This window comes from Caretta caretta, chromosome 8 (assembly GCF_965140235.1).
Source record: "Caretta caretta isolate rCarCar2 chromosome 8, rCarCar1.hap1, whole genome shotgun sequence".
In the NCBI taxonomy this organism is placed as follows: Eukaryota; Metazoa; Chordata; order Testudines; family Cheloniidae; genus Caretta; species Caretta caretta.
The window spans coordinates 6,336,692-6,354,001 of record NC_134213.1 but is presented as its reverse complement, the minus strand read 5'-3'; the positions used below and the strand labels follow the sequence as shown (position 1 = coordinate 6,354,001).

At 47.9% G+C, this 17,310-nt stretch overlaps 1 protein-coding gene across 2 annotated transcripts in view; it reads right to left on the bottom strand.

Moving 5' to 3' along the window:
* The window catches only part of FAT2 (FAT atypical cadherin 2), an 83,398-nt gene that overhangs the window by 40,554 nt on the left and 25,534 nt on the right, over positions 1 to 17,310 (bottom strand). For both annotated transcript variants that reach the window (XM_048861655.2, XM_075131245.1), the window contains exons 4-9: positions 10,290 to 10,351; positions 7,651 to 7,962; positions 6,670 to 6,880; positions 3,323 to 3,462; positions 1,283 to 1,558; positions 630 to 840 (exon numbers count right to left, since the gene is read on the bottom strand). In XM_048861655.2, coding sequence (XP_048717612.2) covers positions 630 to 840; positions 1,283 to 1,558; positions 3,323 to 3,462; positions 6,670 to 6,880; positions 7,651 to 7,962; positions 10,290 to 10,351 — 1,212 coding nt within the window. The remainder of the gene's footprint in view (positions 1 to 629; positions 841 to 1,282; positions 1,559 to 3,322; positions 3,463 to 6,669; positions 6,881 to 7,650; positions 7,963 to 10,289; positions 10,352 to 17,310) is intronic.

The following is a 17,310-nucleotide window of genomic DNA, read 5'->3' as shown; positions in this document are numbered from 1 at the left end:
CTGTACGTCAGTTAGAGACGTTAAATGTGCCCTGGAAGAATGTTCCTACAGCAGCTAGGCTCTGGTGGCTTGAAGATATGAGGCGATAGGGAACAGTGTGAGTTTGTGCGGAACTGAAGTCAGAGCCGGGGGACTGGGCACAAGGAAGAAACGCCAGGAGGTATTATTCCTAGCAAGCCTTCTCCTGCAGTTCACCAACAGTGCTGATTTTCCAGGCACTTTCTCCATTTTTTAGGAGCTGCCTGTCTCCTTCTACCAGAACCCAGAGAGGAATGAGATTGGATGATCAACCACAACTGTATAGGGTTCCTAATGACACTTTCTACATCGGGTGAGGCTGAGTCTGTGCACATCAGGAGAGGTCAAGGGGTCTGTTTCTACAAGGGGGGAGGCAAAAGCAGCTTCCCAATGAAAGAAACTCAGCATGCTCCTGTTGCCTCAGCCACGGAGATAGCTCTGTTTCTGCTCTGCAGATCACAAGAGCTCAGCAGTGGTAATATTGAGGGTACACAGAAACAGGACCAGCCACCGAATGGTGGATCCCACTAACTGGACAAGATTGCTCCAGTGTCTGGATCCATGTTGCACGCATGTTCTTTACTAACACTGCCCTGCCTCATGTCCCTCACCTGCCTGAAGAGAGTAGTGGATTTCAGCATTGGCTCCTTGGTCCTGATCCAGGGCTCTGACTTGTACAACCTCGGTGCCTACTGCCACTGAGTCCAGTGCCTCTGCTTCATAGTGGACGCTGACGAACTGGGGAGGGTGAATGTTGCAGTTCTCCACGTGGATGACAACCCTGGCAAAGTTCCGTTTGATGGGGACTTCCTGGTCCCTCACCTGAATGTCAGAGAGGAAGAGCAGGTTAACATTATGCTCAGTGGGGGGAGGGCCATTACTGGGTAATGCTTCTCAGTTACTCTTCCAAATGCTCATCAAGACTGAGATGTTTTGACTGGAATAACCCTGTACTATGGGTAGTCCTCAGCAGGGACTGAACCTATGCCCTTAAGAGCCGAAGCACAGGCCTCTACCAATTGAGTTGAAGGAGTAATTTTGTTAGCTGGCAGCAGTAATAGGCTCTTAACCTCGATGTGGATCAGCCATTAGCACATTTATCTGGTGTGTTACATGGTGAAAGCTAAAGGCCTGCCTTTTCCTCCCCTCTAAAAGTGTTGGCCCCAGTTTAAACTTCTCAAGCCATCCAGCCATATTTCTGATGGACAAAGGGACCCCAAAGCATGTTCCAGCTCAGCAGGCTGATGCTTTGGCTCTAACATACCATCACTGTTAAGATGTGCTGCAGCATGGATTGAGAACTGAGCCCCTCTGCTATCATGATGGCGCCGCTGCTCGGATCTAGCTGGAAAAGCCGGGTGCTTCTGGGATCCACGCTGCCATGGAGGGTGTAGATCAAACCCTTCCCTTTGTCCTCATCTGTTGCACTGACCCGAAGGATTTCTGTCCCAGGGGGAGTGTCCTCAGGAATTGTCAGCTCGTAACGGCTCTCCTGGAACTGGGGGCGGTGCTGGTTAATGTCAATCACATGGACGTAGGCCTGCAGAGGAAGTAGTGCATTATTTAGGGGAGCCTGTTCCGGGGCCCAATCCTATTCACTAATCAAAGGGTTGCAGGAAAAATTCAAAACACAGACTGACCAGTAAATAGTGTGTGGTAAAGTTAGGTACGCAACTGTTGTGCCTTTGTTTCCTGAATGCAGCCATTTTGTGCTCATTTCCGTGCAGGCTGTCCAAGAAGATGCCCACTGTGCTCTTTTCATTGAGCCTTTATCTTTGCTCACTGTAATTTTGTTGATCTCTCAGTCTAAAAAGCCTGAAAGTGTCTGCTGCTGGTGTATGGAGAAACGCTCACCGTTTGCCCTGAAAACATGAATGCAGCCACTGGTCTTGGCTTTGCTGGCTAATGTCAGGCTGTTGCTTGTTAATTTCACACTGGGAAACTGAGGGAGCGGGAATGGTGGGTGGGAGGAGCTTGTACATATCAGGAGCAGTGTGAAAATATTTAAAAAAGAATAACCCCCTTGAATATTTTATGGTAAAACCTGCAAACCGCAAACCCTATTTCTGCTGCGGAGGTTGGCTGGTTCCTTCCATTATCCAATACCCCTGAATCCTTCCCTTGCCCTCCCCATTACACCCCCACCTCTGCACCTTTTGACCACATCTTGCCCAGCCCGCTGTAATGATTTGCTTCCTTTTTAACAAAATCAAACATGCCATAGTGTTTTGCAACAGCAAGTTTGCTGACATCCCGCAGTGGCCACTGGTGCCAAAATAAACCGATGATGAGATTGTGGGAGGCCACAAATGCGCATTAGCCAAAGTGGTGTTTGTTTTTTATTTGGAACGATAGTTTGTGACATTGAAGATAGCAGGTGGTCACCAATGAATTTTGGTGGAATGGCAGCCTCTGCCTGTCTAACATCCTTGCTAACCTCCCCCTACATACCACCCCAGGGAATTTCCCACAACGAGTCACCACAAGGAGCACTGATGGGTCAGTCAAGGTGAGAATCCCGTTGTAAAATGCTTGTTGATTTTTGACTTCTCCTTGTCTCTGCAGGGTAATAGTCTGAGAGCGAGCAATCCCTCTCAGGGTGGAGCATCCTCAGCCTACACAAGTGGAGAGGGGATGTGCTTTTGGATACTGAATTGAGGAAGGGGTAGAGCAGAGAGCCCATGTCTCCTCCTTTCTGTTCCCCAGCCTTCTCTCCACGTCACCAGCCTGAGAGTAGTCCCCTTTGTGCTGAGAACGAGAGAGGTTGCTGCAGTGCCAAACAGGGAAGAAATGGGGATAACATTTGAATGGGTGTATCCCCCCGAAATCGGTCACTGCTGCCCTTTCGGTTCTCAGGGCCTTGGGTCTCCGCTGTGTACAGCGCTGTACTCATACTGATCCTCCGCTGCTACATGTCCTCTCTGACCTCTCACTCTCGCTCCTCCAGCCGTAAGAGCTGAGCAAAGGACCTTGATAAAAGGATTAAACAGCCTCCTCCTTACTCATCCCCCGCAACTCCCTTCTTTCACTTAGGTTGATTTCCTGTGGGACTCTTCTGCTTCCACTCTTCTGATATAAATGACTAAGGGATTGAGTGCAAGAGTTTAAATTAGAGTGTACAGTCCTTGGGGCGCAGGCCTCATCTTCCTAAACCCTGAGCCTGGGGAGCGTAAGAGGGATTTACAGCAACCCCAAATAGGCACAATGCAATGAGACTCGCATTGCTAGGGCCCGATCCAAAGCCTGTTGAAGGCAATGGAAAGATTAGCAACTTTAACCGCCTTCAGGAAGGGTGGGAACTTACCTGGGTCCTGATGTAACTCGACCCATCAGTGACTTCTACTGTAAGGTTATAGCTTGGCTTCTTCTTTGCATCTAGGGCTCTCGCAATGACCATGCTGCCTGTGCTCTTTTCAATATCAAAATCCATGTCATCGTCACCACCTGGGATGGGGAAGAGAAATAAAACGGAGGGGTGTGTGTGTGTGGGGGGGGAAGCAATATAATAAAAGAAGAATTTTGCTCCAAAGAAGCTGGGGTGTGTGTGAATTAAAGCTTGGCAGCTGGCAGGCATTCTAAATGTCCCACCGCCAGGACATGGAGGGAAGTATGTAGATAGGACAGGAGGGAGGTCCCATGGGGAGAATGAGCCAGTGAAAGCCTTTTTCTTGTTGTTTGGTAAAGAATCTAAAAGGCCTGATCAGAGGCAGAGGGAACACTGGGGCATCTCCAGCTGAAGAGAAGGACTAGGAAGGTGACCCAGGCCTAGAATTGTCAGGGGAGACAGAATGTGCTGGCTTCACATTGGGCGGGAATTTTCCTCCCTTTACCCCCATCCCAGTCCCCGAGGGGAGCCCTGTGTTCCACGGATTGCCTCTAGCCCTCAGTGTAGTCACTGCAAGAGCTGGGTGGGGGAAGGCAGAGCTACTAAGTCTCCCAGATTGGCTAGAGACTCCCAAGTTTGGGCACCCGTCCCTGGGCACCGGCTCTTAGTTCTTGCACTCATTGGGAGGACAGGGGAGTGGTTTGGAGGAAGGAGCTCTAGGCCGCATCTCTATAGTAAGAGCCCTGGTTGGAAGCATTAGGGATCTAAACCATGCAGACCCCTAGGAGCCCTCGAGAATGGTAACCATGGAGATCTGGCCTTGAGGACCATAACCCTCAGCTCACTCACAGCCACAGAGAGGGCTAGAGGACTGGTAGTGAATAGAATGGTACTATGTAGCTATGTTGCTCTAGATGTACTTCTGTGGCCATGGGCGGTTTGGGGGCTACACTCTAGGCAGGGTTTCTATGGTCAGGACATCCCATTGTGGGTGAGCAGTGGGAAATCTGAGGGACAAAGAGAGGGACCAGAAAGGAGATGGAGATGGGAGAAGCTAGGCCAGAGGTGTGGCCAGGGGGAAACTCTAGCTGTGAAATAGGGAACTGAACAGAAACAAGGGTTTGAGGAAAATCTCAGATGGGAGACAGAGAAGAGGGTGGGAGGGAAGAAGAGTGATTTTATGCGAATGATGCCATGGATATTCAAATTTGAAAATTAGGGCATTACCTCATTTGCATCCACTCTCCAGATTTCTAGAGCTACAGGCTTATCACCTATGGGAAAGGGGGTGACTTTGCACAAGGGAAAGCTGCAGTGGATTTCAAACTCCAGGGTCGCACTGACAGTAAGTTAGTGGTGTCCTTCCCTGCCATGGCAGGGAGCCTGCAAGCTCTCGGAGAAGCCCAACGCTGAACAGCTGCAGAAGCAGACGGCACTCCCAGTGTGAGCAAAGGCCGTTTCCTTCAGCCCAGATGGCCACATAGCACAGACTCGAGGAACTCAGTGGAAGACTCATTCCTCATGCTATTGCTAGGCAGCCCAAGGATGACCGCCCCTGCACTGAGTCTCACACTCTATTTGCTTGTTATTCACATATGACATGCAAAATGCCATTGGAATAAGCTGGTTTATAGACGGTTAGAGGCTGTTAGGGCTATTTATCATGTGCCCCAACACCTCTGCCAGACAGCAGCCAGATTCCCCAACATTCTGAATCAGGTGTATTTTCCTATGAGCATCCAATGGTGCAGCTATCAGGGTGTGTGGGAAAATCCTGATTGATACAGTGCAAGACAGACAAAAGAAGCCGAGGCTGAGGAAAAGAAATTGACAAGTGGCTTCCCTTCCACCAGCATAAGCGATCAGCACTCTAACCTCACTTCCATGGGGAAATGGCGCCAGAGGAGAGGAGAAAACCAGGTAAGTAAAGACCCCAAGTAGAAGAGGAAAGAAGATGCTCAGAGCCCCCCAAGGAAAATGTGAAATCCCTCCCCTCTCTTCAGCTGCTACCCCCTTGAAGGTGGCTCAGTCTAGGCTCCCACCCTCTCAGTTGTCAAACCCTGCCTCCAGTAAGAAAAACCCTGATATCAGGGAAAGGCTAGTCCCAAATTCCGCACCAAGGCTTCCTGATTTCTGCAGCATGAGAAGTACAGCATTCAGCTGCAAATCACAACTTCACCAGCCGCGTAAAATAAATTAAACAATACGGATTCAGATGCATGGTGATGCAGCACTTCACAAAGTGCCGACTAACAGCCAATGCATTCACAACTGCCTTTTCTGAATTTGGCATGCAGGAGATCAGAAAGGGCCCAAACTATAAGGGAAGATAAACGCTGTGATGAAATTCAGAGGTAAATATCCTGGGGGCTATAAAATCCAGGCAAGTGGTAATAAAGCCAGAGAAACGTTGGGTTGGCATTGTCAGTGCTATACAAGGTCGAGGCTCATTGTTAATTGTATTTGTACTTCATTATCCTGGCCCAAATGCAAGAGAGGCGGGAGAAGGATTTACTCACACACTTAAAGCTCTGCCTGTGAAGGACAATTCCTGCAGACTGGACCCCAGCCGGGACTAGGCCAAATAGGCACGTGACATAATCTCCCCATGGTACCAGGCGCATACTGAGCACTGAACAGCATGACAGTTCTGAATCTCTATCTCTGCCCAGTGTGATCCATGGACAAATTCACCCCAACTTCACAGGCTGCCTTCCCACAAAGTTGTCCCAGAGGGGAGTTCTAAAAAGGAGAACTGTCCTGGGTAAGCACTTCCATCAAAAGTACGGGAAAGACACACAGTCTATATCAAACCTGATCTCATGGAAATCGTAGGCTATTTAAGAGCAGACTCAGGGGAGGAAGAAGAGAAGGAATCCAGAAAGAACTGTTTTCTAGAGGAATCATACAGTGCCCTGAGCAAAGCAAGCCTGGTAACCAAGTCAGCCAAACAGAAAGCTCAAAAGGTCTTTTACTAGGCTGCACAGCCATGATTGCCACATATTTCCCATGAGCCATGTGAGTCTGTCTCACCCGCAGCATCTTCCAAAGCAGGAGATTTCATTATAGATGGGCAAGTGCCAGAAATGTCACTGTAAAATACGATGGGTAGTTGTTCTTGGGCACCGACTCTTTTAGTGGGGCAGCTATGTTTACTGTGTAGTCAGCCTGAATGTCATTCAGTGCCTACATGGAGGCTTCTCCTATAATCTTAAGTAAACTGCTTTGTTTGCTCTGGGCATGTATGTGCTGAATGCCCAGAGAACTGGGGCAAAATTCTTCCAGCTCTTAGACACCATAGCACTAGTTTCCCACTGGTGCCTCACCTGTGATGTTAAACCAGAGCTGGCTGGGTCCCATCTCAACGCTGATCACTCCCACCATGTGGTTCACAGGGTCCGTTTCCATCACAGCAAAGTTAAAATGCGGCTCGTCAAAAGCTAGTGGCTCTGAGGAAGGGCCTGGGCTAGAGACCCAACTGATGTGAAGCCGCACGCTGGAGGAAAGTGGGGGGCTGCCACCGTCTGTCGCCTTGACCTGCCAATGAATACACAGGCTGAGTTTCAGAGAGAAGTCTGGTTTAGCAATCTTGCACACTAACCAGGTTGGGCTGAAGTTCTCAGGGCCCGGCTCTGCATGATACTTCCCTGCAGTTTCTCTTTGAGTTTTAAGCCTGAACGTGCCCATAAACCACAAAGCAAACCTCACTCATATGGGCAAAGTTTGACCTGCTTTCACAGAGACGTCATGCAACCAAATTCCTATTGGTCACAAAGCAAACCCTTATACTTTCCCAGGCTCACTCCAAATCAGACCCATGCTTGTGTCAAAGCAGAGAGGGACCTGGGCCAGGAGCCTGGATCCAAAAGCCCCTGAAGTTGGCAGGAGTTTGAACCTGAATTGAAACTTTGTGAGTTGGGTTCCGGCTCCTCTCTGCAATGGATCTGAACCAGAACCCCAAATCTAAACACCTCTAAATCTATGGGAAAGCTCAGACGCAGATCCAAGCCCAGGTGACATCATGTGGAACATGATATTCTCCCTGGAAGAATGTGGTGCATTCCACCTCAGACTTTTCCTCCATTTTTCATACCTCCATCTCACTTTCGCTGGTTCTCTTTGTCCCTCCATCTGTGCCCATCTCCCCCTCCCCACTCTCTCTCTCTCTTCCATGTGTCCCTCTCATCTTATCCATCTTCTTTCTCTCCTCTCTGATTTTCTCCCTCCCTCCTACTTCTGTGTTTCCCTCTCCGCTTTCCCCCTACCCGTCTCCCTTCATGTGCATTCTCTCTCTGTGCCTCTCTCACCGTTAGTATGTTGTATTCCGAGGCAGGGAAAGCCTTTCTGGAGAGCACCGTGCCTGTTGCAGGGTTGATTGTGAATATCCCCTCCTCATACTCCTCCATGCTATAGGTGACCTGTCCATTCTGCCCCACATCACGGTCTGAGGCAATCAGCCTGCAAACTGGCAGTGGAGCCTCAGAAGCTGCTCTCTCCTGGAGCTGAACCATGAAGAGTTTGTGGGGGAAGCTGGGAGGATTGTCATTGGCATCCAGGACCTGGATCACGACTCTGGCAGTGGACTTCAGGGTTGGATCTCCGTTGTCCGAAACAGCAACCTGCAAGCAAACCAGGGGACTAGGTAAAGGAGCATCTTGTCATGAGCCAGAACACAACAGCCAACCCTCATCATGAAGGGCAGTTGTAAAAATATAGGGTGGTTGTTTTATGTATGTGTATTTGTCCGCCACCACGATTTGAATGTCACTTCCGCCGCCTGGATGAAATTTCAAACCTATCCAACTGCATGTGACCAAGTTATTCTCTGGCGTTTGCAGCTTGCAGAAGTTGTGTGTCACACTACGCGGTATTGTCTAGGGCTGGTCCACTTAAGAGGAGATGCATTTACAATTGCACCTTGTGCTGAAGGGCTAGAGATACCTGCTCTTAGCACTGAAGGTCCCAGATTCTAATAGTCCAGGCCATGGGTCATTATAGATATAAACTCTAAGAACCTGATTCTCCTCTCATTTACACTGATATAAATCAGGAGTAATTCCATTGAAATCAGTGGAGTAAAACGGATGTGCTTGAATCCGGTCCTACTCTTGCTACACAAATATATACGTTATTCCAGGGTTCTGGATGCATGAACAGGCAGTCATGACCTCCCCATGGTGTGTGTGAAAAGTCATTAAAAGTCATTAAAAGTCATTAAAGCCAAAAGTCATTAAAAACTGACACCCTAGACTGAGCACAAGGTCTCAGAGCTGACCTGTGATCTTTGTGTGACAAGTTATTGATAATGTTTTGGATACAGGGACTGTATAAGTTTATGGAGGAGATGCTATGATGGGATAACATGATTTTGGCAATTAATTGATCTTTAACTATTCATGGTAAATAGGCCCAATGGCCTGTGATGGGATGTTAGATGGGGTGGGATCTGAGTTACTACAGAGAATTCTTTCCTGGGTATCTGGCTGGTGAATCTTGCCCACATGCTCAGGGTTCAGCTGATCGCCATATTTGGGGTCAGGAAGGAATTTTCCTCCAAGGCAGATTGGAAGAGGCCCTGGGGTTTTTTTGTCTTCCTCTGCAGCATAGGGCACGGGTCACTTGCTGGAGGATTCTCTGCACCTTGAAGTCTTTAAACAATGATTTGAGGACTTCACTAGCTCAGACATAGGTGAGAGGTTGATTGCAGGAGTGGGTGGGTGAGAGTCTGTGGCCTGCATTGTGCAGGAGGTCAGACTAGATGATCATAATGGTCCCTTCTGACCTTAATATCTATGAATCTATGAAACAAATGGGATGGAAGTTCTTTGTCTTCGTTTAGGATTTGGCCATTTTCACTGATGTGTTTGTGAAATTCTTGGAGGGTGGGAGAAAACGAACAGAAAAGTCCTGAAACTGTAGAATAATAGTGTGCTGAAATATCTCCCAAATGATCATGAAATCCACAGAAATATAGAAAAGGGACAGGAAAATTCACCCTTGCCTGGAACTATTGAGTTTAGAAACAAGGAAGACATTGACAAATGTACTGAAGTGACTGAGCACAGGCGCTGGAGATAAGAGCTTCTGAGTTCTAATACTGACTCACCCCGAGGCTTGGGGCAAGTCACTTAACCTCTCTGTGCCTCAGTTTATCCCTCTGTTAAATGGGGATAAACAGATCTCTTGGGGATGCTGTGAGACTGAAAAGGTATGTGTGTGTAGAGTGTTCTAGAATTACTAAACATTATTATTAGGGAGGAGAGGGCTGGTTCCTCAGCACAACTGGGGATTCCTTCAGCTTTATGGAAATCACTCTACTGTAGGGGAATCTCCTGGTGATGTAAAGGCAGCATAGCTTGCTCTGTACCACCCTTGCTTTCCTTTCTGCATAGGGGCCAAGTTAACGCTCTGGCAATCCTGGGCTGGTGGAATGGTCCATAGGGTTCCTGTGCCTTCTCTAACTTGTACTGGGTGTTAGTTTGGCCCCAGCAGAGTTCTAGGATTGGCGAGGCCCCTTCCCTTCCCTGCAATCCAATGGCACCCAGCATGAGCTCAGTGCACCTGAGGACTGGGCTCTGATAACGCCGTACACTAAGATAAATAAGGGTGAATTTCTCTGCCTTGGTCTCTTACAAATGAATCATTGTCCATCTTGTTAGAGGCTAGAATTGCAATTCCCACCCTTCGTTCCCCATGGTTTGGCAACAGGCCTCGTGTTCCTCCACTCTTCCGTTAGGAAATCTTGAGGCACTTTTCAAAAACATTGTGCAGCTGGCACTTGGGGCAACACAGGAAAAAAAAGCCAACATTTAATTATCTTTCCCAGCGCTTGGGAGCTGATGGTACGAGCCTCTTTCTCTGTGCGCCAACTTGCAAGGCAATGTTCTTTGAGGACTTGAAACACTTGCAGGTAAATAAAACTAATTACAGCTTCGTCATTACCCACCTCTAGGATATGTTCAGCCTTGTGTTCTCGATCCAGCTGCCGAGAAGTGGTGGAAATTAGACCTGCCAAGAGAGAGATAATCTTTGAGTTCCAAGCCTCATAGGAGTGGATGGCACAAATCGCTCTTCCAACTCGCCAGCCAGAGCCAGAGATTCCAGTGCCAATGTTACCCCTTAAGTAAATGGATGAAAAAGCAAGAGGACTGTGGGAAGAGAGCATTTCCTGACCCCAAACTAGCAAACTTCCCATGCTTGTGAGTAGAAGTGGTTTTACAATGTGGAAATGTTGCCTCCTGTTTCTCCGTTTTGAACATTGATCTCTAAATGTTACAGTATTTTGGGCAAAAGTTTGAAGTTCCTTTTTATGGAGGGGAAGAATATCTCTCCCAGCCAGCAGCTGGAAGCTGAAGCTAGATAAATCCAGGCTATAACGTACACATTTTTAACAGTGACAGTAATTAACCATTGGATTAGCTTTCCAAGGGATATGGTGGATTCTCCATCATTTGAAGTCTTTAGATCTAGAGTCGATGGCTTTCTAAAAAATATGCTCTAGCATGGGCTTGTTGCAGGGATTAGTGGGTGAAATTCTCTGGCCTGTGTTATGTAGGAGGTCAAACCAGGTGATCATAATGGTCCCTCCTGGCCTTTAAATCGATGATTTTCACAAGCAGCTAGCCAAGGAGAGCTGGATCCTGGTGGTGACTCCTCTCCTGTCTTAACAGTGATCCTGTTCAGAAGGGCTGCCAGCTCTGCATTGTTTTCAAAACCAGCTCTTCCAGCTGATGGAAATGTTATATATAATGCATGACTTTCTGACAATGAACAGCCTCCTGCCTGTGAGCTCTCTGTGTCACAGCCCTGGGTCTGCCACGGCCAGCAGTCACTGCTTGGTTTATTATGTATTCGTTATGGGTCAAATCCTGAGGGCCGTTACTCACGCAAACTCCAACTGAAGTCAATGGGAATTTGTGTGAACACTGAGTGAGGACCTCAGATTTGGACCGATAATAATACTTACAATAACCAATCATAATGCCTAGGGAGTTTGTGGAATCTCCATCACTGGAGATTTTTTAAGAGCAGGTTAGAGAAATACCTGTCAGGAATGGTCTAGATAGTACTTAGTCCTGTCGTGAGTGCAGGGGACTGGACTAGATGACCTCTCAAGGTCCCTTCCAGTCCTATGATTCTATGATAATGAACTATCATAGTAAGTGTAATTACAATCTATTGCACTTTCCATCTGAGAATCCCAAACAGCTTTCCAGGCATTCATGAAGGTGCTTTGGCACCTTTAATATCTCTGCAATGTAGATATTATTATGTCCTTATTCCAGATGGACAAATGGAAGCAGGGAAGGTTGAGGACCATGCACAAGATCAGAGTAAGTCAGTGGCAGAACTGTGAATAGAATTCAGGGAGCCTGTCTGACAGTCCCCTGCTTTAAGACTAGACACCCTGTTACAAGGCAGTGTGGCCTAGTAGCCTGGACTAGGGCTCAGGAGACCTGGGTTCTAGTCCCAGCTCTGCTATTGGGCCTGTTGGGTGTCACTTCCCCTCTCTGTGCCTCAGATTTCCCATCTATAAAGTGAGGATAATGATACTGCCCTCTTTTGAAAAGCACTTTGAGATCTGCCATTGCAAAGCTAGGTATTATTATTATTTAGTATTTATAATAAGCATGACAAAAATGTTCTCTACTCCTTGTCTCTCTTTATTGGCATGACCGCTCTGCAGAGTGGGGAGAGCACAGGGTATGAGAGATTCCAGACGAGGCCATTGCTAAGGTGCATGTTTGGCTTAACAACCACAAAGGCACCTTTTTGAAACCAGATTGTTTCACGGGGTTGCCTGCCCTCAGTAAGCAGCTGTGTCCACTGGCTGGCCTCCCTGAATCTCACCCATTGTCTGCTACACAAATGCCAATTCCTGGTGAAATATCTCCATATGAGAAAAGTACCTTTGAAAATAAATGGGGAAAGATTAGACTTTACCTTGCATATTCCAGATCCCATATGGGAACAGACCTTGTATATTTTTCATATCCTACTGAATGTGTGTGTGTGATGCAGTGTTGCTAACTCCTGTGATTTTGAGACACATGGTGCTTTAAGCCCCAACTCCTGGAGTCGAATGATGATGTGAGAATCTCAGCTTTCATTTTTTTTAAAAAGTACGTTTTTAGCCCTCACAGTTAGGGATAAAAGCTTTAAAATGCGACTGCGTGTACCCCAAGGCTCAGGAACCAGAAGGCAAATTAAAGTAAACCCCACATATATAGTTAAAAACACTTGTGATTTTTAAGTTAATCTCATGATTTTTGAGGCTTGACCTCGGACTTTTGAACACGAATTGTTGAATAGTGTGCCTGGGTGGTAGTATATGTGTATATTTGTCAGCATGTGTGTGCCTGTAGCAGCCTGTCTAGGGGATATGTCATTCTCACTGTGCTTACATCATCCCTTCTTTCATTCTACCACCTGTTGTCAGTTGGATTGCCTTTAAAAAGAGAGTGGAATGCGTCAAATGCCATTTGCAGGGGTGTCAAAACTGACGAGACAAATGTTTTTATATCCTGTGTCTGATCCAAGGGTTAATACAGTTACTGGATAGATACTGTTGTTTTAAATTTGGTCATAGTTACTTTTGTGTACAAGTGTCTAAGTGCTACAGGCAGCAGAAAATCGCATGTGGCTGCGAGAAACACCCTGCAGCTGTGGCAGCTGCCACGATAAGCATTTATGCGATGCATTTAAAGCAGTAAACCTGGTCTCCTTAATGTATCTTATAACAAGAGTAGCTTTCATAGATTCAGAGATATTAAGGTCAGAAGGGACCATTATGATCATCTAGTCTGACCTCCTGCACAATGCAGGCCACAGAATCTCACCCACCCACTCCTGCAATCAACCTCTCACCTATGTCTGAGCTATTGAAGTCCTCAAATCATGGTTTAAAGACTTCAAGGTGCAGAGAATCCTCCAGCAAGTGACCCGTGCCCCATGCTACAGAGGAAGGCAAAAAAACCCCAGAGCCTCTTCCAATTTTCCCTGGAGGAAAATTCCTTCCCGACCCCAAATATGGCGATCAGCATATGGGCAAGATTCACCAGCCAGATACCCAGGAAAGAATTCTCTGTAGTAACTCAGATCCCACCCCATCTAACATCCCATCACAGGCCATTGGGCCTATTTACCATGAATATTTAAAGATCAATTAATTGCCAAAATCATGTTATCCCATCATACCATCTCCTCCATAAACATATCGAGTTTAATCTTGAAGCCAGATAGGTCTTTTGCCTTAAGCCATAGCTTAACGGACTATGTTTGGATATATGTGATGGATTTCCCCCCCCAGTCATCATTTCTACATCTGAGCAGAGGTAGAAGAGCAAGAAGCAATAATACAGCAATCAAGGAGTCTTTGAATCTGCCCCTTGTCATAGAATGTAGCGCTAGAAGGGACCTCAAGAAATCATCAAAGCCTCCCCCCACGCTGGGACAGGAACAAACATGTCTATGAGAACAAGTAAGGCTCTGATTTAGCAAAACACTTTGGCGCATGCTTAAGTGCTTTGCTGAATCAGGGCCTAAATGCTGAGTCATAAGCAATGGTGCCTGCTGAGACTGCTGAATCCTGTAGCCATGGCTTACGTCTGACGAGATGGGATAGGTAGGTGGACGCAAGGTTGGTAAGTGGATGTGAAAGGGGGAACATGGGTGAAATGGGTGCGGTGTAGTTGTAGTCATGTAGAGAGACAAGGTGGTTAAGGTGATATCTTTTATTGGACCAGCTTCTGTTGGTGAGAGAGACAGGCTTTCGAGCCCTGAAGAAGAGCAACGTGTGGCTTGAAAGCTTGTCTCTCTCACCGACAGAAGTTGGTCCAATAAAAGATATTCCCTCACCTCGTCACACTGGTAGAAAGTTAGTCACAAAAAGGAGGCCAGACAGAGATGGTGGTGGAACTGAAAACAAACCAGGTTCTGGCTAAGCATCACAGTAACAGAGAAATGAAGGAATAGAGGGTGGGTGGACTGGGTCCTACTGATCATCATTATTCTATGACACATGTATCACGTCCCAGGCTAAACCTTCTCCGTGGATAATGGAGGACCCTGCTCACCAGCACGGGCTGATTTTGCTTTATGTCCATATCCTGGGTACAATGGGGGGTCTCTCTTCCATTGGCTTCTCTTTCTGACCCCAGGGCAAGTTCCACGAGGGCAAACTCGTTTCTGTGCCCCCCACCCCGTGCCCAGTCACAGCTAGCGATGCCTCTCCACGGTTTGTTAACCAGCCTGTCCTGAGCCCAGAAAGCACGTGTGGTTAACGGTTAATTGTTCTAATTCCCAAACAGAGCTATAATGCTGCGTGCCTGCCAAGACACACAAATGCAAAGTGTGTTCACACAACTCTGGCAGCTGAGCACTCGGAGCCCCAGAGGCGGAGGCTGGACACGAAGCTCAGGGGAAGCCAGGTGGAATTTTTTCTTTGTTGCCATTCTGTTAGGCACACTCTGAAATCAGAGGGCTAGAGTGGAAGGCAAAACCATTATGGAAGGGAAACTTCCCTTAGCTTTTGTGCTCTGAAGAGATGTTTACACACAGCTGTTTGAACCACTTCCTCCTAGGAGCTGGAAAAAAGCACCCCCTCCCCCACTCCCCCCAGATAATTGTTGTTTTCCTTTCTGATTTGGCCAATGCTGAGCAGGCTTTCTAATGGGATTTGAAATCCACTCTGGGTTTTTTGGCTGATTTCCTTGTCTGTGCCCCAGTGCACAATAATGGTTAAGGTACCTTGTCACGGTTTGGAAAGGCACAATGACTAGCCAGGAGGCTCGAGCTCCAGAGGCCAACGCAGCTCCTACACACAACATGGAGGTTAGATGCCACTGGAGCGGTTAACTCCCTCGAGCTCTTACTGCCTGGGTTAATCATTGAGCGGGGTGGCCTTTTTACAAAATCCCAGACAAGAACCATCACAAACATGTTTACTCCTTGGTTGTCGCCTCCTCCAGGCTGGTCCTGAAGATCACTTGCAAACTAACTGAGGTCCTGTATCGTCTTTACAGTTCTTTTCCAGCTGGAAGAAAAGTTTGCAAGGCCAGGAATGCACAAGCCCTGTGCTTGCAGCCTGTCCGAGCCCACGTGCTGACAATGGAAACAGATCATTTCTGCCTGCAGCGACAGAATGCCTCCTGTTCATTGTCAGAATAAGGGGAAAGAAAGCCAGGCATGCTGGAACAGGAGCAGCAAGCAACAGTGCGTTGGTATCAGCCAACAGAAAAAAACAGCTTCTGCTGGCAGAGCTGGGGATAGGGTTCTGACCTCATGCCCAGCTTGGGCAAGAGCAGAACCCAAAGAGTTAACACAGAGAGCTCCAAGGTCAAGGGCACCTGAATTTTTCACCACAAGGCCCTGAAAAAGGAGAAGGTAGTTTGCCTAAAATCCTCTTTCTCCCTTCTGTTGTCCCCTTCCCTCTTTCATTTCCCCCCCCCCTCATGTGCTTTCTTGCTCTACCTCACCCTCTTTCTTTTATTCTGCTCTCCCATTTTACCCCCTCATTAGACCCTTCTCCCTCTTTCTTTCTTTTGGCACAAATTGTTAACAGCGACCATTGAAACGAACTGTCAAGGGCAATGGTGGATTCTCCATCTCTTGGTGTCTTCAGATCCAGACTAGATGCCTTTCTGGAAGATATGTTTTAGCCACACACAAGTTATTGGGCTCATTAAAGGGACAACTGGGTGAAAGATAATGGCCTGTGACATACTGGAGGTCTGACTAGACGATCTAACGGTCCCCTCTTTCCTTATATCTCCCTGTGATGGAATGCTCACCCCACACTAGACAACAAAGGGTTAATGTGGCCCAGGTGGGGTTAAGTAATCCAATAGGCCACATCTGAGGGAGGATGAGCCTTGATGAGCAAGCCCTGATTAAGGATGGAGCCCAGCTGAGTAGGAGCAGGTGGGGCTAGTATAAAGCAAGGAAGTTTACAGCAGAAAGGGGCTGCAGTGTGGAAGCCTGCAGTCATTCTCTGGGCTTAGAGAGGGAAAGGAGGAGACCCAGGGGGAGAGAGAAAGAACTGGGATCCTAGCCCTGAAGGAAGAGTTTACCTAGAAGGGTGGTCGAGCGGAAGCCTGATAGGGATGGAGTAGGAAAAGGCTCAGGGAAATGGCAGCAATGTTTGGGATGTTGCAGGCTTTGGCTGGTGATTAGAGGGTCCCTGAGCTGGAACCCAGAGTAGTGGGCAGGCCTAGGTTCCCCTGCCAGGCACTGGGGAAGTGGCACAGCCTGGGCAGTGAATGGGAAGGCTGCCTGAGACAGTTCATGTGGAAAGACTGTGATATCCCAGAAGGGGGAAAACACATATCTTCACCAGGGTGAGTAAGGGCTGTGCAACTGGTCCCTAAAAAGTTACACCTGGGATGACATTAGCCCAGTAGGAACATGGGGACATTGGAAGTAACCAGGGGTCCATACATTCCAGCATCCTGTCTCTGACAGTGGCCAGTACCACACGCATGAAAGGAAGCTTCAAGAACCACCCCTAAGTGGACAATTCCAGACAAAGCTTGCCAGCAGGTATAAGGGACGGGGGTGCAGGAAGTCTGGCCTAGCAGCCTCAGCTGGGCTGAGGTCTGCAAGAATCAGAGTCAGGCTGGAGATCAGAGGCAGTATTGGGTTAGAATCGAGAGGCAGGAATTGGGGTTGAAGTCAGGATGGAGACAGAGACCAGGTGAAGTCTGGCATTACAGCAGGCCAAGGTTTGTGCGGTTGCCCAGACAACTTCCTGGGGTTAAGTAGGGGCACTGGGCCAATCAGACACCGTCACTCTGGATCTCTTTGGCTGTACTTCCTGTACTATCCTCCATCCTGTCCCCTGGCTGTACTTCTCTATGGCCGCCAAGCGGCACTGTGGGAATATCTGCTGCTCCAGGCTCTGCAGACCTGGGTTCTAGCTGCCAGTCCCTTATACAGGGGACACTTCTTCCTAACCTGTTCATGGTTCG